Here is a 26715-nt window from a genome sequence, read left to right on the forward strand (position 1 = left end):
ATTCGAATGTTATAGTCACTACATGTATTCCATAAAGTTATCATGCCACTAAGTACCTCATTCATACATACAATAAAAAAGCCACTTATTTAATCAACCTTTAAGAAATGCAAATATTTATTTAGATCGTTTGAGGTGGTGTGAACAAGCATCAATGTTAAGGTATAGCAGATACAGTTTACCACAGCCAAGTCAAGGTGAAACATAAAGCAAAAAAACATCTTAATTCATTTAAGAGTCAAACAAAGCAAATTTGTGTTAATCTATTGACACAAAAATATAGTTCTCACATATTTGCTCGATTGTGATTTGTGCTTAAACATGTTCAAAACATGAACAAAACAAAATAAGTTAGACCAACTTGAAAAAAGACATCAGTTAGTAACACACAAATTAATAAAGTTTGTTAGAATAACATAAGTTATATAAACACAATTGAAAACTATAAAGAAAAACTATGAATTTGTATGTCACTAATAGATGAAATTATTTTAAGTGGGTAAACAATTGTATTTGTTCTTTGTTCAGAGTATTAAGAGAGTAACAAAACATATATCAATACCAAGTAAAAATGTGAAGGGTGTAGGTTAAATCCATTCTGTAGTCAAACACTGTGAATCAGGTATCATGGGAAGCTTTATTCACAAAGAGCTGGACCAAAGGCTTCAGACTGGAAAACCCATATCTTTAACCAAACTGTACATGAATCTGTCTGAATTTAAACACCTTAAAAACTCTCAAACTGTGTGTTATATAGTCAGTGATTCTCTATTTTTCTGAAAGCAGGCAGGAAAGTGGTATTGTTGTAAATTTTAGGGATCCTAACCTTCAGCATACCTCACCTAAAATCTTGTAAATATGTTTATAGATATTTTAGGAATAATTCAAACATGAGTTGTTTTCAAAAACTTTGTGTTGTTGAGGTCAGTCCAAGGTTCTGCACAATTGTTCCTTAGCAACCTACCGTGGGAGGATTTTAGTGATCTGGCGCCCTCATCAGGGCCATGGAAACATACAAGCAGCACCTTTTTTGTTTTGGCTAATACGATCACATGGTAAAGGTTAGATTAGGTTAAGGGATGACTTCAACCATCGGTCTGAAAAAGGTTGCAAAGCTTAAAAAAGACATTATTTTTTGCCAAGCTACATAAACACCACACAACATTCTCCATTTGTGAAGAATGTGCAAAAATTATATTCAGCTGAATCGTCCAATATGAACGTAATTCCTGGGGAGACAGGGCTGACGAAGGAAAAACAAATCAAGGCTATATATCACTGAAGCCAAGGTTCGAGCTAAGTTCAGTTCCAGTGTTCATATCTGCGTTGAGGTTATTGGACTTTAACCATCATTCATCACAATGACCTCCACGGACTCGCTGGGTGGCCGCTGCAAGCCTGGGATTTGTGCTGTTCTAATGTTCGTGAATAAATGTCCAATAAATAAAGACGTGCATCAGGCAGCAATCAGAAGAGATTTGCACTCTTCTTCATGTCATTACGTTTCCAGAGTGGGAGTGTGTAGAACTCTTGGATCTCCATGCCAAAGATCTCATAGAAAGAACCCGGGGAAAGGTGGCACTGCAGGAAAGAAAGAAGAGAGAAGAATGAAGTAAATGTGGAAAAGCTGCACTGTGGCCCAATGACAGGTTCAATTCTTTGAAACTTTATTGTACTATGAGAAAAGTACAGCATGCATGCATGGGAAATGTTTGCATAAATAAAAGGGAAATACTCTATCTTTCTTTTTAATTCCTTCCCTCTCATTTCTCCTGTTTTGTCTTTTTAATTATTTTTTTCTTTCTTTTTGCTTCTCATTTCCTTTTGTTTCTTCTTTTTGCTTTGAGCATATTCCTCTTTGTTCTCTCTCTCTTTCTTTTCTTTCTCCTCTTTCTTATTCCTTTTTTCTCCTTTTGCAATGTTTCTTGTCTCTTTTTCTTTCTTTATATTTCCTTCTTTCCTTACTTTCTGTTTTTTCTTTCTTTCTTCTTTCTCTTATTCTCGAAATAAACTGTATTTCTTATTCTAAAATAAAACTTTCAAATAAAAATCTGTGTTTCACTTCACAGATGCTTTTCTCACATTTCACTTTACCTCCATTCTGGTTCTGTCGACGTCCCTCGGCAGCTTCACTCGTCTTCTGTTGGTCACTGCGAGCATTTCATATGGGTAGACCTTGACAAAACAAAGACTGGTTGAGAACGCTGATCACAAACATACGAGACACTAAATCATCTTTTGAAGACGTATACAAGCTATTGAAATAGAGATGGAGTTAGAACATCATGTACCATGCATACTGTATATGCATCTATTGTAAAACCACTGCACAGTTAGCAGGGGTCAGTGCTTTAAGCTTTAGAGATGAAAACACTGTCAAGGATCTGCAAGCATCACATATTGCGCTGTGAAGGAAGGGTGATAATAAAGTTGTCCTTGAAACCTTGGTGCATTCAGCACTATTCTACTGCTGCTAAACAAGCTTGTGTTTGAATTCTGTCCTGAGCTCCACTGAAGTTTATTTTCAAGTATTTTCTACCTCCACAATAGAGGTTATGTTTTCACCCCTGCTGCTTGTTTGTTGATTGGTTTGTCAACAAACAATTTTTTTTAAACTTTAACATTTAACATTGCGAGATAGGACATTTTTCAACATTTTCACTGATTTCTCAGGAAGTCCTGCATGGAAGTGTGTTAAATTTGGTGCAGCGTGATCGAATTTAAACACTCGGGCCTTGGCGAAGGTCTAAGCTCTAGACCTTCGCCAAGTGTCATTCTAGTTTTTGTTGTTCTTACATGACAAAATCTGAATTAAATGACGGCATAAACATGAATATACAAATAATACTTGCTTTTGGTTCCAACAAATTAGGCATGGACATTCCTCTGTCCAGTCTGGCTAATGGATGTTGACTGTCATAGATGAGCTACAGAATGAAGCAAACACATGCAGTCGCAAAAAGTCACCACTTCCGAGCTCAGAGCTACAAATATGTTAGTAAAGCATATTTATAGAGTCAGTTAGGCAAATCAATGAAGGTATAAGTGCAACTGTAACCTGACCCTGAGTTCACTGTTTATTAGATAGGGCTGGGCAATAAATAATTAATTAATCAATAAATGTCTTTTTCTTTATTAAGTTCAATATATATAAATATAGTGCTTATAGGACTGTGTAAGCACGGTGAGGAGAATGAACTTGTCTACCTGAGATTTTCTTCACAACCTTCACTTAGCAGCAAAAATCTTTAAACCTAAAATAAATAATAATGTGATATTTATCAATATCGCCTAATGTGAATTTGGCCGTATTGCCCAGCCCAACATGAAGATGCAGACAGTGAGGTAAGGTCAGTTGCAAACAGGAGAAGGAAGCATTACCAGGGATTCAAGATCACATACATACCCCATTCACTTCCTATTAACATACCTTAAAATCTGAAAGGCAAGGGAAGAAAGCAGTAGCAACACATGATTAATTTTCATGAACTGATTTAATATTGAAGTGATAATGATAAACAACAGAGACATAAACATACTAACCTCTGAATCTGTCATCATTGTAGTGGGAGAAATCCGCTGACCGAGGCTTAACCAAGCAAACACATGAAAACACTAAGTTTATTTCATTTCTTTTTCATTGTAAATTTTCATTAAAAATCCCCAATACCAACATTAACAACTCAGATATTTGTGTAGTTCAGAGTCAAACTTTAAATAGGAGGTGAATAATTACTCATATGTACAATATATGACAAATTGGTTACAGGTAAGTGATGCTGCTCCTACCGGATGGAGGCCGTTGCGACCGTATCCGGGCATAGATAAAGTTTGGGATGTGGGTGAATTTGGATCTACGAGAGAGTGAAACAGCAGAGACTGGAGATTAATTAACCATGAGACTTCACGCACTCAGTCTCAGCTCTTTGCCCAGATTAGCGCAGACTTACTGAGTGAACGTAAACACACCAGGTATAAGCACCTTGTCAAGTTCTTAGGCTTTTGCTAATTGTTCTGTAAAACGGTCTTCTCAGTACTGCTCTATTTTTATACTTACTTTTCCCATAAAACCTTTATTTTACATGTTGTTATCCTTCTATTCTTTAGGTTACACAAGGGTACGTTCAAACTAACAAACTAACAAATAACTTGCTGTCAGTTTAGATGCATTGAGTGCTGACTTATAGTTTGACCTCATATGACTCTTATGGCCTCAGACACGGGAGGGTTTAGATCCTGCTCAGGGATTCAAATAGACTTTGGCTGTTCTGTTGTCTGCTTGTTCTAATCAACCAGAACTAACTGGCTGCATCAAACTGTGTTTAAATGTGCCAAACAACATAAATGTTAAATCAGCTCCTAACTTCATCTGCAGAGCTTTCATAATTATCTTTGACTTGCTGTACAAGTATCAGTATCAGTGAAAGTATAAGCATAAGTAGAAAAACGTGCAAGAACACAAATATTTTAGAACGCAACATGTCTAGTTTTAAATTTTACTGTTAACTTATTTAAAGATCATTGATATGAAGTTTTAAAAACTTAACTGAACGATGAAAGAGTCAAACTGTACCTTGCTGTTTGTAAATTGGAGGCCTCCTGTACATGTGAAAGCCTTCATCTGCACAATGAAAATAAATATTTATATTTATATATTTAATCTTAATATTTATCACTGAAAGCAGAAAAAAGAAATTTTGCAGATTATGCAGAAAGGGGAAGAAAAGGAGTGGAGAAGATGTATTATTCTGTCTGAGGCAGAAACAGTTCTCTGACACTTTGACCACTAGAGGGCAGAGACTCTGTGCCATCCCTCTCTGCGTGTGTTTGTTATTCTCAAATTGCACTCACAACTGATCTAATGTAGTTAACTGAATAAAGTAGTAGGTCTCCCATTCAATATTAGTGTCTGGGTTTAAGAGGCAGCAGAGGGTTACCCTAACAGCAGAGTGGAGGAGGAGGGTTGCAGGAAAGGTCAGGGGTCAGGTGGAAGGTGGGGGTCTTACCTTTGGTTTGAGGGAGAAAGTGGGGACATAAAGGGGAAGTGGAGCAGGTTTCATTGTTGCCAGAGAATAAAGAGGGAGAAAGCATCAACGCTGGAGTGGGAGTGGAAGGATGAGGAGGAGGAGGAGGAGGAAGAAGAGTCGTGGGACAGAGACAAAAGTGAGCATTGGACGTTGAATCTCTTCACAAAAGGTGGTGTGAAGACTGAACGCTCCCCTCACCTGGCCTGTGGAAGTGCTGTGGCGATCTGGACAGAGCTGGAGTGTAGCTGTGTCGTTGGTACGTGGTGTGAACTCCAAAAGATCCGTGGCTTGTGGATCTCGGTATGTTCCTCCTCATTTCGAAGCCCTCCTTGAGAACAGAAGGAAAACCAAATAGTGAGGAATACGAGTGTGTACGATGTGTAAAGTTGATAGAGAAATCATTTACCTCTGTGGTTTCAGATACATTTCCTGTTGACTAAATGAGAAAGGCAGAAGAAGAGATTTGTATGTATTAACTCAATAACACATCAATATACATATTGTAAGTTCAGGTAAAAACCTTATATCTCCAAATAACACTGATATCTATGAGTGTGTGCAATCTGGTGCAGATCCAAATCAAAATCCAGATCAGACGAATTCCTAGAAATGTGACTTATGCAAATCCTGACAAACTAACACTATTGCTGTAAAAACACATTTGTCCATTTTTATTAAAGAATGTGATGCATTTGGGGCTAAACACAGCAAAACAGCAAAACAATGACACACAAACATGTCACTGGATATGACTCGGAGCATTGAATGAAGTTACCTCTGCAGGGTTTGACCTGTCCTGTCTGCTGCCTTTGTTGTCCACAGCAGGTGGGTTGTTGTTCACAGACTTATAGGATATCATATCAGGATACTCTATATCATGTATAGCCTTGACTCTGGGAATTGCCGCTAAGTCTCGGTAGTCAATGATCTCATTATCTACTTTTGCCTGGGGAGCAGGACAGGGAGAGGAGAGGGAGAAGGAGAGGAAGAGGGAGGGGGTGAGGAGGACACAGAGGACGGGAGATACGAGGATCAGACAGTGCAAGTAAGGTCAGGTGAAAGGTCAGAGGTTGCTCATTACGTCATTTCAAGGAGGAATGAAACTTTAATCCCACAGCACCATGTCGGTCTGACTTTGGCACGTGAAATAAACAGATCTACTGTAGGAACTATTTCTGATTTACTATAAATTTAATTTCTATAAAATCTATCTATAAAAATCTTGTGTGACTTGATGGGGTTAAAGTTCACTCCATTCAAAAAACCAACAGGGTGTGGATCAGATGAGGGTGGGTGGAGGAAGGACGGGCTACTGGCAGCACCAATTTTTTTTTCTAATCAGTGTCAATCTGAATTGTCAGCGCATTCAAATTGATGAAGCAAATAAATCTAAACTCTTTTTCAATGTGTGGTTGTTTTTCTCAGCGTATGAATAAATTGATTCAACATTCAACCACAATTGAAATCACATATTTTTTCTCTCACAAGCAAGATGACACTAGTTCCGATCAGTCAAGGTAAAAGTGATTTTTTTTTTTACTGCTTTTAACATTCTTCAAATTAACTATTTTGCTAGTTGTATGCATATTCAGTTACAGTCAAAGAGTAATATCTGGCAAGAGAGACACTTTGTCCATGCGACCCCCCTGTATGAACAAAGGGATAAATGACACGTGAATAAGCCCACGGGGAAAAGTGTGCACCATGGAAGATGCTGAGCAGATGTCGGCAGCAGAACTTACGCAGATCGTTCGACCAGGACTCCCCGGGGTGCACGAGCCCGGCCTGGAGCACGAGCTTTCAGAGGAGGATCTAGTGGGCTACGGACAAGAGAAATGTTGTTAGTAAGTTTGATTCATAGGATGATCGAAAGGAGACATTCTATACTCATAATCAGGTTCATAAGTTCTATGTAGGTTATTACTTCAAAAAGTGAACTACTGTTCATCTTCCTCATACTGACTATTGCTGCAGCTCCTCTTTTCAGCCTCTGTCTGAAACGCCAGGTTTTAGCTTCTGTCTCTTTAAGGCCGCCCTCCCGATAAAGCCCAGTCTGCTCTGATTGGCCAGCGGGCTCACTCTGTTGTGATTGGTCACCCTGTTCCAGCATATAGGAAATTATTTATTTTTAATTGTATTAATTTTATTATCTATTTTGGCCTTCGCTCTCGCTTTACCTCGCTTTTTTGCTTCGGCTTAGGATCAACCTGTAATGCAACATATTTACATGCACACACAACTTGGTGCTTGCATTATATCAGGAGCACTTTTCTATTCACCCTTGTAGTGTGCAGAACAGCCCCGGTACAATATGTGCAATATATTGTTCTGTATTGTAATTTCTGCTTATTTGCACAATGACACCAGTCAGGTGTGGCTGTAACAGTACTTAGTAGAGAAATAGCACAGTAGTGCACATTACAAAATGCAGGTTCTAGCAGATTGCAAGGCCAGAAATGAACACAGCCAAGCATGCAGCACTGTCAACCAACAAAGCTCAGACTTCCTTTTAAAATGTGAAAAATGCCTTTTCTATTGCACATAATATACTGTTGCTTGTCTTAGTTATTCTTGAAAGCCAAAAGGCAAAGTGTTTTTGTTGCATGTGAAGCAAGCGTGTGTGGTTAATCTCAGACACTGAGATTACAGCCGGCCTCACTCAGTGCACACCGCAGACTAGCTCACAATATTAACCTTCAGTTCACGTGAGGGGAAAAAGAAATCAAGGCAGGGTGCTTTTGCTCTGCTGACCTGGGAGGGAAGAGAATGTGTGAAGACATGACACCAAACAGCTAAAAGTCTTTATCAGCTTACACAGATATCTGTAAATGAGATATTAACGGTTTATTTTGAGAAAGCTGTAGCAGTGGTATCATGTAGCTGCCTCTAACATATGAAAAGGCATCTGAAACATTAAAATGCAGTTGATTGTTAAGTTTAGGAGAACTCACCCTGTAACTGTCCTCAGTTCTGCTGTTGTCTCTGCAGTCCGGGTGCCACACTGTCGACCCTGTGAACCATTAGCAATTAGCTGCTGCAGCCGAAGTGTCACAGTTTATTAAGAGACTATAAAACAGCGGGGACATTGCGTGTTGACAGTGTATCTCCACAGAGTGATTACGATCCATCACCGACCTTGCAGAAACATTTCTTCTCCCTCTGTGAACATCTTGTCACATCGGCTGCATCTTGCACAACTCGGGTGATAATGTTTGTCTCCTGCCTGCAGCAGATAATGAGACAGGTAAAAGCATCACATAGCATCACATACACAAACTGCACCAAATCTCCATCACAGTAAGTTACTGCTACACCAGGCAGGACCACAGACAGAGAGCTGGTCTTTGTGCTGTATTTAGAAGTGTTGATAAAACCAGGAGAGTGACTCTTCAACGAAACTTACCTCCAAAACTTTTCCTGTTATAAACTTATGACACGCCTCACACTGTATCCCAAACTTAATCTGGTAGTCCCTCTCACAGTAAGGAACACCATCTCTGAAAGACAAAATATTTATAATTTAAAAAATCATCTTCTTCATATATTAGTTGCACAGAGACTTCAGCTGTATTCCTGGTATCGTGGTGTATTTTCTAGTACAAACGCACGGGATAGAGACAGGATCATGAATATGAGACGGTGTGCATGAGAGATTTGCATTTACTTGCTGATGTATTCTCCGCTCAGCACTTTCCTGCAGGATTTGCACTTGAAGCAGCCGAGGTGCCACTGGCCACCCAGAGCCAACAGAGCCTGGCCGTTCTTGATGTCTCTACCGCAGCCGGTGCAGTCTGAAAACACACAGATACTCAGTGAGGGTTAACATTGCCGATCTGAACAGGCTCTTGTCTTGTAATCCTAAAAAATCATGCTTTAAAAGAAAGAAAATCATAAAAAATATTAAATACATTAGATATTAGACAGACTGGTTCCAGTAACAGATTCAGCATCTCATTCCTACTTATTTTCTGTACAATCCTGCAGAGAAATCCTCTTAATCCCATATTGATCCCTCCTGTATCTGCTTTATGATGAATTAGGTCAAGTTGAGTTGGAGCGTCGGTTTCTACTGAGTCTCTTAATCCATACGGAGTTGTTGTCACTGTCCAGATTTGTAAAGTATGACCAGATTTGAAAGGTAACTTCGGCTCATTGCTGTGGAACATGAATCCAGTCTACCTGGGGGAGGTCTGAGTGGAAATAGGGACGATGCTTTAGCCTGAAGACGTGAAAAAGCAGTTGTCAGGTTCTCTGGAGTCGTGATGCCTTTACCCTGAAGACACACAGCTCTGTGGCTGATCTCAAATGAAATCCAAACCCTCTGGTTTTCAATTAAAGGAGACATAATATGCTCATATTCACATTCATAAGTTTAATTTGGGTTATTACTTGAAAAATGTCACACTCTCTTATGTTAAGAAAACACTTCCTCATACTGTATGGATTTATTAAGGAGCCGTGCAAGACCAGCGGCAAGTTGTGCACGATATGCAAATGTGGGGCATCGTGACAACTCAATTTTGCGAATTCCCTTTATCACAGACTTTGGGCTTTTTTACGTCTTCCATTCACAAACCCACACTAGAGGAAAAGAAAAGGTGATCGTACGTGTCCTTTACAGCTTCATCACTCAATATTCTTCAATATAAGCACACTCACTCCCATACTTGCTGCAAAAATATGAAAGGGTGCACTCACTACTAGAGTAGTTCACGTCGGTCGGAGCAGGGGACACAGGTTGAATGCAGCGCTGACAGAGGCAGTCTTTTCCACTGAAGGTGACACAGTCCCCAGCGGGAAAGGGCTGCCTGACAAACAGAGGCAGAGACAGAGGTACATCCCACAATTCCTTTCTTTCTCCAAACATGATCAAAATATGAAACTTTTCTTTTTTCTTCAGTTACTTGCAAATGGTGCACACAAAGCAGGCTGGGTGATAAGTCTTCCCCAGGACTGTGACCACCTCCCCCTCCACGAACTCCCCGCAGCTGTTGCAGAGCGTGCCGTGGAGCCTCTGGAAGTCCAGCGGACAGAGGAATTCGCTGCTCTTCATGAAGAAGCCGCTCTGGGCCAAGTCACAGCCACACACTGCACAGATGCACAATCACACAGGGAGAAATTAACAGAGAGACCAATATTGAAAAATGATGACCAACCAAGCAGATGAATACTGGAATGGAGATGTTTGCATTTGGCCCCTATGCTTTTTAAAAACTCATTCCAATTCAAACTTGTCATACTTCAATCTGTAGCCATGGTCTCATTAGCATTCCACACAATATACACCATCTAACGTAGCATAATCTGGATGTTAGTTACTAAAGTTTTGTTTTGAAATCCACTGTTTGACGGTTTAACTGCAGTAATTCACTCAAAAAGTATTCTTTTGTTCTTTCTCATATGTTTTTTACCATATGATACACTTACTATGTAGAAATCATTAATACTTCAGCCAAGGAGGTTATGTTTTCATTGTTCATGTTTGCATTTGCTTGTTTGTTAGCAGGTTTACGCAGAAACTACTGGACAGGTTACCATGAAAGTTTGTGGAAGGGTGTGGTATGTGTCAGGGAGGGTGCATGTCCAGATCAGGGGGGCCGATTTAACATCGATAAATAGGGCATTTTTTCCACTGATTTTGCAGAGAATAATTTATGGATCTTGAAGAAAAAAATCGGGTATATTTAGGTGACTGATTTTCTATTCGTGTGATTTAATTTTTTGTGCATTTTAATTGAATGTAAAGGGAGCTGTTGGACTCTGGAGGAGGTATAAACACTCTAAGTGCCAGTCTAGTGTTTTATTTGGGTCAGTTTAAATCGGTACCTTTTTGGAGGCTATTGTTACAAGAGATGTTAAGAATAGATACGTACGTAATCCATCAAAGGGATGGATTTATGTGTTTGGAGTCATTTGATAGGACCAAACCAGTTTCCGGCACAACAATACGCTCCCAGGTGCCAAGGACAGTTTTATGTTGCTCTATTTCTGTCCTGTGTTGACACACTCACAATGGACGTGGACGCTCTATTTGAATAACTCTATTTTAAAGTCTGAATACAACAAGCACAAACTACTTCCACTTCCCAACAACCTTAGACCTGAGATTGACAACTGTTTGACTCATACGTCCATAGAGCAAGGCACGTTCTGCCCACAGACTCACATCCCCAGGTCACCCCACTGGTGAAATACCTCTCTGCTCTGAAAGTCTCTTTGTTTCCTCTGCGCTGAAAACACCGTCACCACGTAATTAAAGGGCTCCAACACGAGAAGCTTGTCAGTGTCGATTAGCGGGGACAATAGGCTGTTGAGGAAATATGTTTTTTCAATGAAGCCCAGTAACCATGGGGAATGAGTGTTTGACAACCCGGGAGTTTCTCACTACCGACCATTGTGGAGGTAGAATGATGTGTAACTAATTGAATTTGACGGCACAAATAAACGAGAAGGGGATTCTGTTCAATTTTTAAAACGAACCTGCTGAAAACAAGCTGTTTGAATGCAACCATGCAAAGGTCTTGTTATTTAACTTAACTCATTTAAATGTAAACCCAGAGTACGACAGCTTTGTTTTACCTCCATGTTTTCATCCCTGTCCATTTGTTTTTTGTTTTCATATTTGGATGATGCAGAAATGACTGGACAGATTACCACGAAATGATTTGGAAAGACGCAGTACGGCTCAGGGGTTTAGTTGTTTTCTCCGAAAATAGTTCATGGATCTTGATGAAAAGAATTTCACTGATATTTATGAGTGTTTGCAATTTGGTGCAGATCCAAATAAAAGTCGGGATCTGGTGATTTGAAATGTGGTTACATAAAACTATTGGGCATTGGCAGAGTATGAACTCTCTCTTTTTCCAAGAAATAATTTGGGGTAATAGTCAGGAATTGAATCAATATATATTAGATTTTTCAACACAGCACATGAGGAAATGTGTTCATTAGATTCCTCTCAGGTTTCCCAAAAGTCTCAGACACCCAGAGGGAGACCACCGCTGAGCTTGATAACATATAAACTCTTTTCTGAGAGAGGTTTCATTGCACGACACCTGCTATCAACTTATCTCTGGTATACTCACCCTTGCAGGTGAAGCACTTTATGTGTAAGTGAGTATTCTGGACCCGCAGCACCTCCCCTTTGCACTGTTGCCCACACCTGAAGCACTGGATCTCCCGCTTCCCCACTGGAGAACTTGGATGGCAGCCATCCGGAGTGTGCAGCACTGCAGGGCCACAAGGGAATTGGTTAAGTCACACGAATAATCACTGATAGAAAACCTTGTGGTGGAATGACAAGGATCAAATCAGGGGATTACCGAAGTCAATAAGACTGGGTAATATAATTTACTGCACAAAATTTCATGATAATCCATCTGATAGTTATTAAGATATTTTGGTCTGGACCAAAAAGTAAACACATTACTACCATCCCACTGGGACCTTTCAGTGCTTACATTACTGAACATAATGTGCAGGCAAGCTTTGTTTTGGCACAGAAACACACACACACATATACACCAATAAAATACCTACACACAGTCTCACAGTCATGCATAGATGGTTTAATCCAAGTGAATACAACCTCAGACAAGACAAGAGCTCACAAATAAAGTTTTAACACAATCAACATGAATAAAGTAGTCCCATGCATGTGTGTGTGTCCAACCCCTGTGCCGTATACACTGCATCGTGTGGTTTTAGAGACAAAAAGCTCCACCTCCCTCCATCTCCTTCAGTCTTGTTGCAGCAGAAGTGGTGGATGCCTGTGGAATCTAATCACGGCCCACTTGAAAGGTCCTGAATGTGATTAGCAGCGGAGAGAGAGGAAAGAATGTGGCACGGTGTGAGCTCCGTGTGTGTGTGTGTGTGTGTGTGTGTGTGTGTGTGTGTGTGTGTGTGTGTGTGTGTGTGTGTGTGTGTGTGTGTGTGTGTGTGTGTGTGTGCGCACACCCAGCGTACAAATACCCAAGCTCATGCAAGAATTTAAACTTTTCTTTTTTTCCATACACACTGAGCTACAGAAAAGTCCAAAGAATTATCAGGATATATCACTTATGAGGCAAATAACAGCTGGATAAATAATAACATGATCTGGATGAGCTGTGTCTAAACTTATTAAGATTTTAAAACTCGTAAAAGTTGGAAGAGGAAATGTTTTTCGGAGCTGTTCTGGTTACCTAACTCCGCCTCGTGAACACCAAGAAAATTGAGTCACGCACCATTGGTATGTGGCCCCGAGTCTGCCCCACTACAGGAGATTTGTTACTATAGTAACAAGCATGTACTTACACACCAGATAAAGAGAGCATGCCTCCCTAATATAGCTGAAGACACATGAAAAACCAGTGTGGACGTTAGGCAGTGTAGTGTTCACTGATAACCTTCCACCATGAGCCATCTGACTGCAATGTAAACTGTAGTTAGTGATGACTTTTTATGTGACTGAGGCCGATAATCCCCAGAGCAACAGCTAAAAGCTTCAGAACAGCCTGGTGACTTCAATAAAGGCCTCACATGCAGAGCAACATTACACATTTAACTGTATCCTGAAGAAACAAGCCGAGCTGCTCATAGAGACAGAGAAATAATAACTAAATAATAATAAATGACAATTAAATAATACCTACATACTAATTAAAATTATATAACGTGATCAATCCAACCATATACACATAGCACCTTTCATGCAGGTTAGTGAAGTTCAAAGTGCTTCACATATGATGACAATATGATAATAAGACAGACAGAAGAAAAAAAACGATTAGAACCAATTTAAAATTAAATAATAAAATGGTTGATAATAGTTAGGAATAAAAACTAAAATAGAAAAGAAAAGAAAAAAACAAGAATAAACAGAAACTGGCTCTTATTTACATTTCTCTCCTTGGTTTGTTTCCTAGTGTAAAAGTCCAAAATCAACCTGGCCTGCCCCCTCACGTTATCCTTCAAATGTTATTGTTTGCCTATTTTCATAATTTGCGATATTTTGATTGGTTATTTTATTTGTATTTATATACTATACTTTTTTCTATTCTTGGTACTTGTGATTTTTATGATTGGATGTGTTATGATTGTAATTTGATTATTTATCGTTTTATTATAATTGCGTATGTGTGTATATATACAGTAGGTGTGTTCTCGGATGAAAATTGTCCTCGGATGAAAAGAGTCCAAAATGTCTCCCGGTCTTTCTTGGTCTGTCCCAGAATGTGAAGCTGATATCGTGTCAAGTATTAGCAAATGGTCGATTTAGAAAGAAGGCAAAGGGTGAGAAACCTGAGACAGGCAGCTAATCGCACACAAAGCCTTATCTCCAGCCAGAGTGGGGGTGTGTGTGTGTGTGTGTGTGTGTGTGTGTGTGTGTGTGTGTGTGTGTGTGTGTGTGTGTGTGTGTGTGTGTGTGTGTGTGTGTGTGTCATGATGAATGGAATATCAACAAGAATTTGCTCGTCTTTATCTTATATGTTTTGGAACAGCATTATGTGTTTGTCCTTTGATTCAAAGCACAGATATTAACGCTACAGGCAAAAAAAAGCTCTGTAACAATGAGATGTAAAATAAATGTAAATGTTCATATAAACAACTTCCATTCAGTGGCAGCAGAGTAATTTCATTACAGGTGACGTCACTGTAGTGAAGTGAATGACCTTTTCCACACTGTTATGTCATGTATTATCATTGTGCAAGTGAAAATAACTTTGTCCTGACTGGGTGAATAGCCAGAGCAATTTAATCAACATAGATCATCTGTTTGTTCCCTGTAACAGCAAAATAGAATAATTGAGGCAAAACACAGCTTAATTACAGAGGTATTGCTAAAATCACATGCTGGTCTTACCTAAGCATGATGCTCTGCGATAGGTTGCGACAGCTGTGAGTGCACTTTTCCCTACTTGGCAAACGCAGTTTATTTAAATGTCTATATGTCGTTTTCAGATTTGGGAATAATTGGTTTGAGAGGACAAATAGATTCAAAATAGTAAAAGAACTGTCTATAAATGTATAATTAATGTCGTTTTTACTTTCAGAATACACACACTAGAGTTATTACCCAGCCAAATCTCAGATTTATCATGTAATAACAATGTACAGTGGAAAGAAGATAATAAAGTTCAGTATAACATCAGACCGCTGTGGCTCAATTTGTGTAGAGAGCACTTCAAGTCATACACTAACTAGAAATAATCACATTTCGTCTCTATGGTGACAACACAGAGAAAGCAAAAAATATTTGAAACAAACAAAAGAGTGAAATGATAAAGTTAGTAGAATAATATCTTATATTCATCATCACAAAGATCAAGCTCCAAAAGTTTTGACTCGACGAAAATGGTTCATTCTTATAACAATTTGCTGACAAATCCCAAGTATATAAAGATAAACAAATATATGTATATACTGCATAACATACACAGTAACACCCACACAGATCCTCTCTCATCCTCATACACACACACACACACATACTTAGTATAAATCTACCTTTCTCTTTCATGTCAGTTGCTCGCTGCTCTTCAGTGGGAGAACTCAGGGCGAATCGGATCAGAGTGAGGAGAGGAGCTAACTGGGCTGCTGGTGCAAAGGAGAGGGGGGTGGTCCAAAAACACAGAGGGCAGGAGGGATTGTGTGTGTGTGCATCCGTGTGTGTGAGTGCATGTGTGTGGTTGTGGTGGGGCTTCCCCTCAGAGGACAGTAGGAGTGGCGTGTATTTATTTATATTCAAACACTTCAGACACAGGGCAGAAGGCAGTTTTAGACATGTCATTCCTCATTATGACTAAAGTCAATCAGTTCTAATTGCAGTAGATGTATTTTTATCGGGATGAGACTTTGACAGCAAAATAAACTGAAAACTCCGTGTGCAGCTTATTGATCTTTTATGAAATGTACAGTTCCTTGAGTTGCAGTATCTGGCAAATGAATGTAAACTCTTCATGTTTGTGTGCAGGGTTGGTGTCAAAAAAGTTGTCAGAGGTCTGTCATAGTGATCAATCTAATTCATATGTCACAATTCACCCATTGAGATTCAAGACCTTTTTTATCACATATCTACAAAATACCTCTAATATCCAATTTACAGCACAAAATCATCAATCTATCGATCAATGCAGGCACCTTCTAAACGATAACACCCATTATAACCACATGAAGAAGAGGAGCATTCATTACTTGACACCTCTGCAGGGATACCGGCCAGCTTCTCACACAGGATGTAGTCGTTGGGGTTGATGAACGGCAGCTGCTCCATCATGGACTGTTTGGGGATGAGGTAGAGCACCTCGGCAATTTCCCCATCCTCGATTATCGACATGCGCCGGACGGAGTTCTTCCTCTTGACCCGGTCCAGGACGACCATGTCGTTGTGGCTGGAGCCGCAGATCCGGCCCAGGCTGCTGAGGTTGAGGAGGCTCGGCATGCTGATGCTGTCCAGACTTTCAGCCAAACAGTTCAGGCTACACACCGACCCCAGGTGAGAAACCATAAACGCAAACCTGGAGATGTTAAAGGTCTTAAGTTGCTCTCTAAGACTTTGTGACTGACTCAGCGTGTGTATGTGTTTGTGTGTGTGTGTTGTCCATCAGGCAGTCCGAGACTAACTCCTACCACACGCCCCTTAAGAAGATTAAGTCAGGTATATTTTTAGGGTTTATCTTCACAGTAAAGAGAGGATCTGAGCTCTTGGAAGTCTCGATCAGGTAACCTTCTCCCCTCCATGCCTGTGACTTTGACAAGTATGTCATGACAGGGGATGCAGATCCTGTTAGTAATCTAGCGACTTTAGCAATTCTTTAAGGAAGATCATGGGCTGTACCTGTGTATTTTATCATCCAGTTATGTATTGTGGTGGAAATTTCAAAATAAAGAGCAAACCACGAAATTGCCTCTGTGTATTTATAAAGAAGAAGCTTTTGCAAAAGGATCGGCCCAGAGCTCTGCACAGCTCACTGTCACAGAGTCGCTAAGAAGCAAAGTGACTTAAAATGAGAGAAATGACCTTGGATGAAGCAGGAGGTTGCGCTACATGTCATAGGAAGGGAAGGAACACAAGATAAGATCTTACAGGGACGAACAATTTGTACCAAAAGAGATATTTGACACTAGCTGGCAGAGAAAGGTAATGTGAGGGGGAGATTTCCAGGACAGTATACATGTATAGTCTTTACAGGTCAGACATGATCTGCTCCAGCTTTGGCCGGATTGTGACTGAGCTTCAGCACCAGATGGACACAAAATGATTCATTTTCAAAAGCCCTTCATCACTGCTGACTTTTTACATGGAGATTGATGTTGTTCTCCAGTCGTCTGTTATTCAGCACTGACTGCAGTCTCTGTAGAACAAGGGAACTCGCCTCATTTAATCTGGCACAGAGTTGGGGACAGGACGTTGGCTCCCAGAACATGGATCCTCAGAGAACTCACTGTGCGTACGTATTTGAGGACTGCAGCCTTATTCAAGGTGCTCTATTTTTTTTTTTTTAGACTGCAATGCAAAATTATCTTTGAGTTTTTATTTAACAAGGAATTTTCCATTGAGATATGATATGTCCTCTGTTAGAGTCCTGGACAAGATGGGTAGCAAAGCTAAGTGAAAACAAGTTGACTGACAGCAAAAGCTGAAGCAGATAAAACATTACTAAGAAGAGGCTGATGTCTTTTAGTGTCACAAACTGAGGGTAGTCAACAACAACCGTCCCACACTGTAGTTAATCCACTGCAAACAAATGTGTGGTGAGCTCCACCTACTGGTTGTAGTGAGTCTAACATGTTTGAGACTAAATGGATCTGCCCAAAATCCAATGTGTTCTTAACCGACCTATACCGCGTCCTTCGTGGTCATCTGTCCTGTAGGTTTTGTGTAATCCCGCAAACTAACAGTAAGACAAACAGATAAAAACAAACAGGTAATAATACAGTAAGATCCGTGCAGTCAGGTGTAGCAGTGCAGTTGGTAGCTGGGTTATGAGAAGTTAAATTAAAATGTGTTTCAGTATCAAATAAAGACAAACATTTCAAAGAGGGATAGAGGTTTGCATTTTCTTTGTGACTTTATTCCAGACTTTACCACATTATTTAACAAGAGTCATCAGGAGATGATGTATCCGTACAAAACATGAATGAGCAGATCAACTGGTACTATCACAGTCAACTGAAGTCAGAATATTTCCCTCAGAGATTAACAACAGCTGATTCAAAACCATACACACAAATAAAAGGTACACAAATATATGCAATATGATTTCATATAATTGCAGATGAGAATATTCACATAAACAGTTAAGCATGCTAAATGATAAAGTTAGCCCACATCCTGTGAGCTGCCTCATGGATTTACGGTCACTCCAGTATGTCTTTATAGTGTTTATTTAGTGTGTAGGTATCAAGTATTCAGGAATCCTGTAATTCATGCCAGTGATAACATGTTAATCCCTATATATCCATTCTATATACGTGTGGTGTCTTTCGTTTGTTTATTGCTGAAAAGATCTGAGTTGAGAGCCAACACTGAATCCTGCCAAGTCAAACTCGTGGCCATGAATATTACAAAAAGTATTTGATTTTAAGAAATGCAAAATATCAAAAGGCACCAATTCCCTACCTAAAATAAATGATAAGAGAATTGCATTATAAAGAACCTAAAGAACTAAAATACTGCATATTTACAAGAGCATACAAACACTACTTGAGTTTATATACTGTTTGACAGAGACTTGTTTTTATCCTTTAATTCCCTCAACTGTTCCCAAACCCACAGTATGTAGAACAAAATCTGTTTTCAGTTTTCAGTGAGGTTTACAATGAACACAATCTAGTCTTAAAACTGGTACTAGTACAGAAATATAGTTTTTTTTAAAAAGGTTTCAACTTGGTGTTTAGTGTCAACATGAAGTACTCATGAGTTGATTGAATTAGATCTGACCGCCTCATCATCCTCATCGTTGTTTGGCTCTTCCTCTCCCTGGGTGAGTGGCTCTCTGTCCGAGTCGCTCTCTGCCTGCCCTGACTTCTTAGTCGTCTTGTTCAGGGTCCCGCCCTGAAGAAAAAACAAACCTCAGCTGAACACACTGCACTGTGATAGAGTCAACACACACACACACAAAGCACATATTACACAGCTCAGAGGCAGTTTACATTCTGTCTCACCTGTCTGTGGTCGACAACGTTGAGCAGCACTGAGGTGACGATGCAGCTGATGGTGTTGGCCAACATGAAGATCATCATCCTCTGCCAACGCCACAACGGAATCTTTGTTTCACTGGGCAACAAAATCAACAAAGCGGCGCAGGTAAATACATTAAATAAACCCTGGGCCGGTCAGTGCAGTGCAATGAGACCGTGCTCTGAAAGATTACCTACCTAGACTTGGAGCCTAAAATCTGTCCGACAACCAGATTGGACACCCCTATCCCGACCATCTGTATGGAGGTGGCCAGGCCCATGGCTGTTCCCAGGGTCGCCTGAGGTACAACGAGGGGAATGGATGGCCACATGCTCGACTGCCATACAGCACAGAAAGAAAAAGGTCAGACATGACACATCGATCAAATCAAATCATTTACAAACAACAAGAAGTTTATTTTATGTGAGGAACTGGATACTATAACAATCAGTTGAGTTACTGTACTTGGTACCGGCCGATACAAAAAGTCCAGGTATCGGAATCAGTATCGCGAAGGGAAAATTGGTGTCGGAACATCTCAAATCAAAATTAGTGTTATGTTGAGTATGTCTGATCCGAGCTCACAGCAGCGAAGGAGTAGGTGATTCCCAGCCATATGGTGGAGACCAGAGGAGGCACGAAGGTGAAGGCCAGGAGTCCGAACACAGGCAGCGTGAGGACGGCACAGGCCACCGCAAAGATGCCCCGCAGACCCACAAAATCCTAGAACACACACAGACACACACGAGAATGTCATGTTACTCCAACTCACCTACTTGTTCTACACTGATTCATATGAATTTTCATGTGACTTTTAAACAACTTTGGAACAGGACACTTACTATGAGAATGCCCACACTGGCTGAGAGGACCAGTGAGCTGTCATAAACTGCCCCCGCGATATAGGCCGCCTCCTTCTGACTGTAGCCAGTGTACTTATCCTGAATGAACTTACTGGACAGGAAAAACACAGCAGTGAGGACTTTATCTTCCGAGTTCTCTCAGTTATATACCCTGGTGATATTCATATGTTCAGTCTGTGGAGGTGTCGGGGGTGCACCTGCACGCAGTTCACTCTCATGCACAGCAGAGCCCAAGTTACAAGTACAAAGACTGGAGAGTGAAAGTGAAGTTCTTGAGTGCGAGAGAACTACACTGAATTCCACGTGCAGGTACGCACACAGCTGCAGCTTAAGGTCTGGCTGTCTGCTAGGACGGTAAGAACTTTAAGGATGATATCACAAGTGTGCGAGGGAGAGAGTGAGCATGTATGTATGTATGTGTATGTATATATATATTCACACATATTCAGTTGTTGTGTGTTACCTGGCATCTGCAATGAACGGAAAGATGCCGTTGTAGAAGAACATGATGGTGAGAACCAGGAGCCAGTATCTTAGCGACAGAAGCCTCACATCCTGAATTCTCTACAGACAGAAAAACAAATAACTTAGTCAATACAATGGCTTCGGAATGTACTGCCCGTGCACACTACTACACAGTAATCGTTTTGAATATAAAAGAACAAATGCTTATATTTTTTAACTTTATTCTTACTGTGCAATATTCATTTCTTGCTCATTTCCCTGTCATGGGACTAATAAAGGATTATCTTATTATATTCTAATGATTTTGGAATCAGGTTATTATCAAAAGATACTGTGCGTACCACTTTGCGAGACTGCTCTTGAATGGCTCCATCGAGACCAAGCTGCTTCATTCCAACCTTGTCCATCGTACTGACAACAATTGCTGATATAAAGCCCAGCACACATAACAGCGTACCTGGAAAACGAGGGTGCGGTGTGGCAAATGAAAAAAATACTCTTTAATGACATTTTATCATCATTAAGTCACGCCATAGACCTTGAGGTTGACTTACCTCCCCAGAGGGTCCACTGCATGCCGTATTTTTCCTCAAAGTTCTGGGTGAGGAAGAAGTTCAGGACCGAACCCAGGCGCGAGAACGCCAGGGTCAGCCCGAAGGCCAAGGCCAGCTCCTTCCCTTTGAACCAGAAGGCTGTGATGCGGTTCTGAACGACTGCAATGAGAAAAAGAGTGGACAGAACGGTTACGAAAATTCATCAGAGGTGTCGCTGCAAAAAGATTTGACTGATGTGAGGCGGCCATACTGGTCAGAGATCCGTTGCCTGATCCAAACAGCAGTCGGCCTGTGAGCATCAGTGGCAGCAGATAGGGCGTCCCTTTGAAGTGGGAACCCAGGGCAAACAGTGACGAGCCCAAGACACACAGGAAAGAGAAGAGAAACACGCCGACTGCACGGAGGAGGACACAGAAATCAATTCAGCCCCACCATTTTTTTTCTTTGGGCTTTTGTTTGTTTAAACCTTTAACTTACAGCGATTTCCTAATTTGTCAATCAGGAACCCGGCGATGATCACCACTACTGCATTCCTGTTGATAGAGCAAAAAAATAACTGAATCTCTCCTCTGACAAGCCATTCATCAGTTTATGTGCAGGTCAATGTTTTGTGTGTACATACGTCCAGGCATAGATAGCATAGAGAAGATTGTACTGCTGAGGGTTCATCCCCAGTCCCTCCACACAGTCCACTGTCCCATTGATCACTGTCACATTGGGACATGTCAGGTTCTGTCAAATAAAGAGGAAGGCGAAGATAAGATAGCGTCTGTCTCACAACAAATTGAGGGCAGATGTTGGAATTGGAACACGAATGTAAATGTGAGGAAATGACTTGATACTCATTGTATCTTCAAGCTGTTATTTTACCCCTTGGAACTGATCCTGCAGAACGCTGGGGATGTCGAAGCAGAAGTAGGAGCCAAACGTCAGCAGACAGTTGAAGAACAGCACGCCAAAGCGATAATACGCTGGAAAAAGTAGCAAATAATGTGATGACTGGTTTTCCTGGCTAATATCACGTAACTCACAACAATATAAGTCAAAACACAACTAAAACTCCTTAGTACTTCAGTATTTCATCGTACAAGAAAATTCCTAAACACTTATAACACAACAATATCTTCCAGAAATTTAATTTAACACAAAAGAAATATTTGCAAATTGTGAACCGAATATAAAAAAAGTCTCTGAACCTCCCAAAGCAGAAGATGACTTTATTAATGGACTCATCGTGAAGAATTGCCTAGATGTGGTAAATTTAACCATCACAAACTCAAGCACATGAAAGCGACATAAACATTTTGTTTGTTTACATAATTAATTTCTCCATTGTACAAAAGCCCTTTAACTCCTGAAACAGAAAATTGCAATGGACTTGCTCTACTTTATACAAGAATGTGGTTTAGACAAGAAGCATAAGCCCTTTAATTTGAACTTAAATATTCTTTATTTATAATTTATTTCATGTCTGTTTTGTCTCTTTGTATCGCTTTATCTATACAGCTGCATATGATCGTGCCAGATTGTTTTTACATTTGAGAATGGTTCATTTAAAAAAATCTGAATGAATGACTGTGGAGAAGTCAGTTATTATTGTTTATTATTTATTGTTGTTGTCACTATTGCCTGCTGTTTATGTGTTGGTTCTGTGTAAAGTTGGGGTTTGTCTAACTACAATTAAACAAGTGAATTACAAAAACACAAAATGTGGCAACAAGTAACTTCCCAGTTGGTCACATGAAATCTTTTTCACCGACACAGGGGAAACTTAAACTGCTGAGCTGGTCAATCTCAGTGACCCAGTTGTTTCCTCAGAGAAGAAGGTGGAGGTTTAGCTTAGCTTAGCACAAGCCTGGCACTTAAGTTGCTGTTTTAGAGATGAAATAACGCAGAAGTCAAACGTACCTCTCTCAGCCGGCTGCACCATTGCGAGGAAAACCACTGTTCGATATAAAAGAATGTGTCAGATCACATCGTCCTGTGTTGTTTACATGAGCTGAGTATCTGTGTGAGGCTGCTCAGTCTACCCACAATCCTCCGCTGCTTCCGCTCACCACAGATCTATAAACTACATGGAGTTATCTGCTGCTGCGTACCGATTGTATAGAAATCTGCGCAAACAGCGAGAGGCCGACATGCTTTGTAAAAACTTTATTTACAGAACTTGTTTTCCCCCGTTTGCAAGTTTTATTTATTTGTTTGTTTGTATATTTATTGGCAGCATTACGCAAATATATACTATATATATACACACACATTATTTTACTTTACATACAGTCTATTGAGAGTTCACTTTACTTTACACACAGTCTGGGGAGGATTCATCTTACTTTATAAACAGTCTATGAAGAGTTTATTTTTCTTTACATACAATAACATTTGTTAGGAAACCAGGGCCTGTCTGTTCCTATATCATCTCCCAAAACTGACTTTTACTGAACAGCTTTTTACTTAATTCTATTAGCTTGCTTTTAACTGACTTATGTTTAAGTGATGGTTTATCATATTATTATTAGTAGTAGTATTGTAGCAGTAGTAGGAGTATCACTATTATATCACTTGTTGCCTTTAATGTTTAGTTTTCTAGTTTTTATTTTGTCCGCTTATTAAACCACTTTGTAACGACTGTTAAAGGGTTTGTATAAATACATGCTGCGCGTTTCGGAAAGCGTGTCCCTCGGCGGACACCATCGAACACACCGGCGATGTAAACAAAGCAGTTATACACCGGGTGTAAACACCCTCTGGTCACGTGTTAATGCTTTGACATGTCTGTTTTGCGCAGAGCGGACGCTTGGGAAATATCTGAATCTGAAGAGGAAACCGACATTGAGACAAAATCACAGTTAAACCAAGATGAGATCAGTCAAACCACAACAACCAGCTCTCACTGCAGTTCAGACCTCAAACGCAAAACCTCACCAGCAACGAGAAGCGGCTCAGACCGAACCTCTGCTTCGCTGCCACATCATGGCTCCGACACACCGGGTCCGGCGAGGAAACGCCGCAGCAGGGAGGAGGTGGAGGCGGACAGAGAGAGAGCCAGGGAGAGGAGGGAGGCGAGGGAGAGCCAGAGAGCAACCAGAGCCCAGGAGAAGGACGAGAGGAGGCAGGAGCAGCAGCGGAGGACGGAGGCTGCGGAGAACCTGAGGAGTCTGAGGCCGGAGAACTGCCTCAAGAGTCTCACTGTCTGCATAGATCCAGGTAGAGTCTCACTGTCTGCACAGATCCGTATAGAGTCTGCATAGATCCAGGTAGAATCTGCACAGATCCAGGTAGAGTCCAACTCTCTGCATAGATCCAGGTACAGTCTGCATAGATCCAGGTATGCATAGATCCACACAGAGTCTGCATAGATCCACATAGAGTCTGCATAGATCCTACTTTGAGAATAACTTAAATGGTGCACATACCTCTATAAGTCAGTGTGTTTTTTCCAGCTCTCCTGCAGCATGATGGCTCAGACCTCCTGCTGGACACCCTGGCTGCCTATGAGTGGAGGTTCAGCCTTGAGAGCCAGCAACTTCCTAACAGCATCACATGGACCAGAGACGCACCTCAGGCGAGCACCTGATCATTTTCTCAACAGACATTTGGATTAAATGGGATTTGTTTGGTTTGATGTATTTCTACAAACATATTCTTATTTATTTCCAGTTTCTTCAGTGTGATCATTACAGTTTTGTCTTCAGCAGGGCGGAGGCAGCTTGGGTTTGCTGGAGGAGGATCAAACGGTGTTGTTGCTGGGTCTGACTGACTTCCTGGACATGGTGATCTCTGTGAAGAAAGTGAGCAGCTGTTCCCGTCACATTACAGCCCATACCAAAGGACTTTATTGATTTGACCTTATTGTTGCATGTTTTTAATGGTGCTCATGCTCCTTGGTCTCTGCTTCTGTTGCCCCTGCAGATGCTCAACAGTGAAGGGGAAGAAACAGGGGTGGGGTCTTTTCTCAGTCCTCTTTTGGAGCGTCTCAACCGTGATGCCAAGAAGGTGGTCACTCTCTTAGTGACAGACTCTCAGCAAGATTACAGGTCAGTGTGTCTGTGACTGTGGCCTGTAATGGACAGATGGACAGATGCGTAATTACGTGTGTGCTTCCTTATCACCTTCAATAAAAAGGGTAATGTTTTCACCCCTGTCCATGTTTTTTAACAGATTTCCAAAATACTTGTTGGAAGGATGGGACATGGGCCAAGAAACATTAATATATCGCTATATCACATTAACATTGCGATACAGGGCGGTATTTATGATCATAGATATATTTAAGGGACTAATATTTATGATTTGGTGCAATTTGGTTCAGCTCCAAAAGAAAAATCCGAATGTAGTGGATTTAAAGGTGGTTTCATGGGAGGGAGGTCTTTTTTTTCCAGCCACTGTTCTGTTGTAGCATTCATTTAAACACTCTGACCTGCCTTATTGTTTTACTGACCAACAGGACAGATGCTTGTGGTGTGCCGTCTGGCCTGGGAATAGAAAGCATGGACGTTGAGGAGGTCTGTTCACTTTAAATCTTGTTTCAACTGTGAAACACTCTCCCTTCGTGTGAGGATGCTTGCTGTCTACAGAAGATGAGAGATTTCTTTCTATGCATCTTTCCAGGCTCTCGTTTACCTACAGCTCTGCAAGAATATCTCAGCGGTCTTCCTGGATGGCTGGCAGGAGGTCACTAACCATGTGTGTGCCGTCACCAAGGCCTTATCTAAACGCCCTTACAAGTATGCACCTGATGGAGTTGATGTCACATTAACAGAACGTGATCTACTCTAAATCCCTATTTGGCCTGTTAGTTCAAATAGAATGTTCTCTTTTGCTGATCAGATATCATTCATTGTCCTGACAGACTCCTGACAGAGCGAACAGAGCTGCCCTTCTGCGTGGATGGATCGTGGGCCAGCGGAGTTCGGGTAGAGAGGGACGGCTCGGGTCTGATTCAGGTCTGGAGCAAACAGATCCAGCAGCTGAACAGAGTTAGCCCTGGTGTGGCCTCCACTGTGACAGCAGCCTATCCGTCTCCTCAGCTGCTGCTGCAGGTAGACCCGAGTGCACCTCAGTGTGATCCTGTAAGAATGAATACACACAACATTTACTTTGCCTTAAATTCACATGTTGTTGTTTTTTAGGCGTACGAGAGCTTGGGGTCAGAGGAGGAGAGGAAGGGGCTGCTGGCTGGTCTCATAGTAAAAAGTGGAGGTAAAGATAGACGACTTGGACCAGAGGTGTCAGCCAGAGTGTACAGATGCTTCACAGCTCAGAACCCCCAGCTGGTCCTGGACTAATTTGTCCACTTGAGAATGACATGGATGGATATCAGCGAGGATCTAATCAAATCTGGTTTCTAATGACACTTTCTCCCCACGTAGCTGCTAGTATGTAAATGTTTACAAGCTAAATACATGCCTTAAATATCATGTTCTCCTCCAGTAAAATAATATTTATACTTCTGCAGATTCAAGAAATAGATGTTAAGGTTATATATTTTGTAAATTAAAGAATTATATTATGTGTATAAATTTAATACAGTATTCTGATAAATGATGTGTAAATGCAAGCTGTGCTGTTAGAGTGACACCTGTAAACTGCATATTATTTTACTATGTACAAATCAGTGAATAAAAATGAGCTGCACACAA

The 26715-nt window shown here is 40.8% G+C and overlaps 3 protein-coding genes across 7 annotated transcripts; 1 reads left to right on the forward strand and 2 right to left on the reverse strand.

The window, feature by feature from the left end:
• Positions 1–85: 85 nt before the first annotated feature.
• Positions 86–16612, reverse strand: LOC118100960 (actin-binding LIM protein 1). 4 transcript variants are annotated; one of them, XM_035146511.2, is made up of 21 exons: positions 16203–16612; positions 12113–12256; positions 9932–10115; positions 9726–9835; positions 8692–8818; positions 8431–8524; positions 8163–8250; positions 7979–8037; positions 7722–7778; positions 6770–6847; positions 5803–5973; positions 5434–5463; positions 5226–5355; positions 5007–5096; positions 4574–4621; positions 3790–3854; positions 3544–3589; positions 3431–3438; positions 2853–2927; positions 2095–2175; positions 86–1581 (listed from the first exon to the last, which is right to left on the reverse strand). In XM_035146511.2, exons 1-21 carry the CDS (start codon positions 16513–16515, stop codon positions 1468–1470), a joined length of 2112 nt encoding a protein of 703 aa, XP_035002402.2. In that variant the 5' UTR covers positions 16516–16612; the 3' UTR covers positions 86–1467. The 4 variants fall into 4 exon arrangements, with proteins under 4 accessions (XP_035002402.2, XP_035002404.2, XP_035002405.2 ...); XM_035146513.2 differs by lacking the exon at positions 16203–16612 and adding an exon at positions 15516–15850; XM_035146514.2 differs by lacking the exons at positions 7722–7778; positions 16203–16612 and adding an exon at positions 15516–15848.
• A 1442-nt stretch (positions 16613–18054) lies between these two features.
• Positions 18055–23128, reverse strand: mfsd1l (major facilitator superfamily domain containing 1-like). Its single transcript, XM_035146445.2, has 13 exons — positions 22982–23128; positions 21944–22044; positions 21696–21805; positions 21551–21606; positions 21324–21467; positions 21074–21232; positions 20861–20976; positions 20518–20618; positions 20034–20145; positions 19777–19914; positions 19389–19528; positions 19176–19287; positions 18055–19065 (listed from the first exon to the last, which is right to left on the reverse strand). Exons 1-13 carry the CDS (start codon positions 23001–23003, stop codon positions 18925–18927), a joined length of 1452 nt encoding a protein of 483 aa, XP_035002336.1. The 5' UTR covers positions 23004–23128; the 3' UTR covers positions 18055–18924.
• Positions 23129–23729: 601 nt separating this feature from the next.
• LOC118100239 (probable crossover junction endonuclease EME2) lies at positions 23730–26715 on the forward strand. 2 transcript variants are annotated; one of them, XM_035145115.2, is made up of 8 exons: positions 23730–24280; positions 24517–24638; positions 24769–24864; positions 24986–25110; positions 25521–25578; positions 25685–25800; positions 25926–26115; positions 26206–26715. In XM_035145115.2, exons 1-8 carry the CDS (start codon positions 23845–23847, stop codon positions 26359–26361), a joined length of 1299 nt encoding a protein of 432 aa, XP_035001006.1. In that variant the 5' UTR covers positions 23730–23844; the 3' UTR covers positions 26362–26715. The 2 variants fall into 2 exon arrangements, with proteins under 2 accessions (XP_035001006.1, XP_035001007.1); XM_035145116.2 differs by having other exon boundaries at positions 24772–24864.

Source organism: Hippoglossus stenolepis, chromosome 21, assembly GCF_022539355.2.
Source record: "Hippoglossus stenolepis isolate QCI-W04-F060 chromosome 21, HSTE1.2, whole genome shotgun sequence".
NCBI classification, from domain to species: domain Eukaryota; kingdom Metazoa; phylum Chordata; class Actinopteri; order Pleuronectiformes; family Pleuronectidae; genus Hippoglossus; species Hippoglossus stenolepis.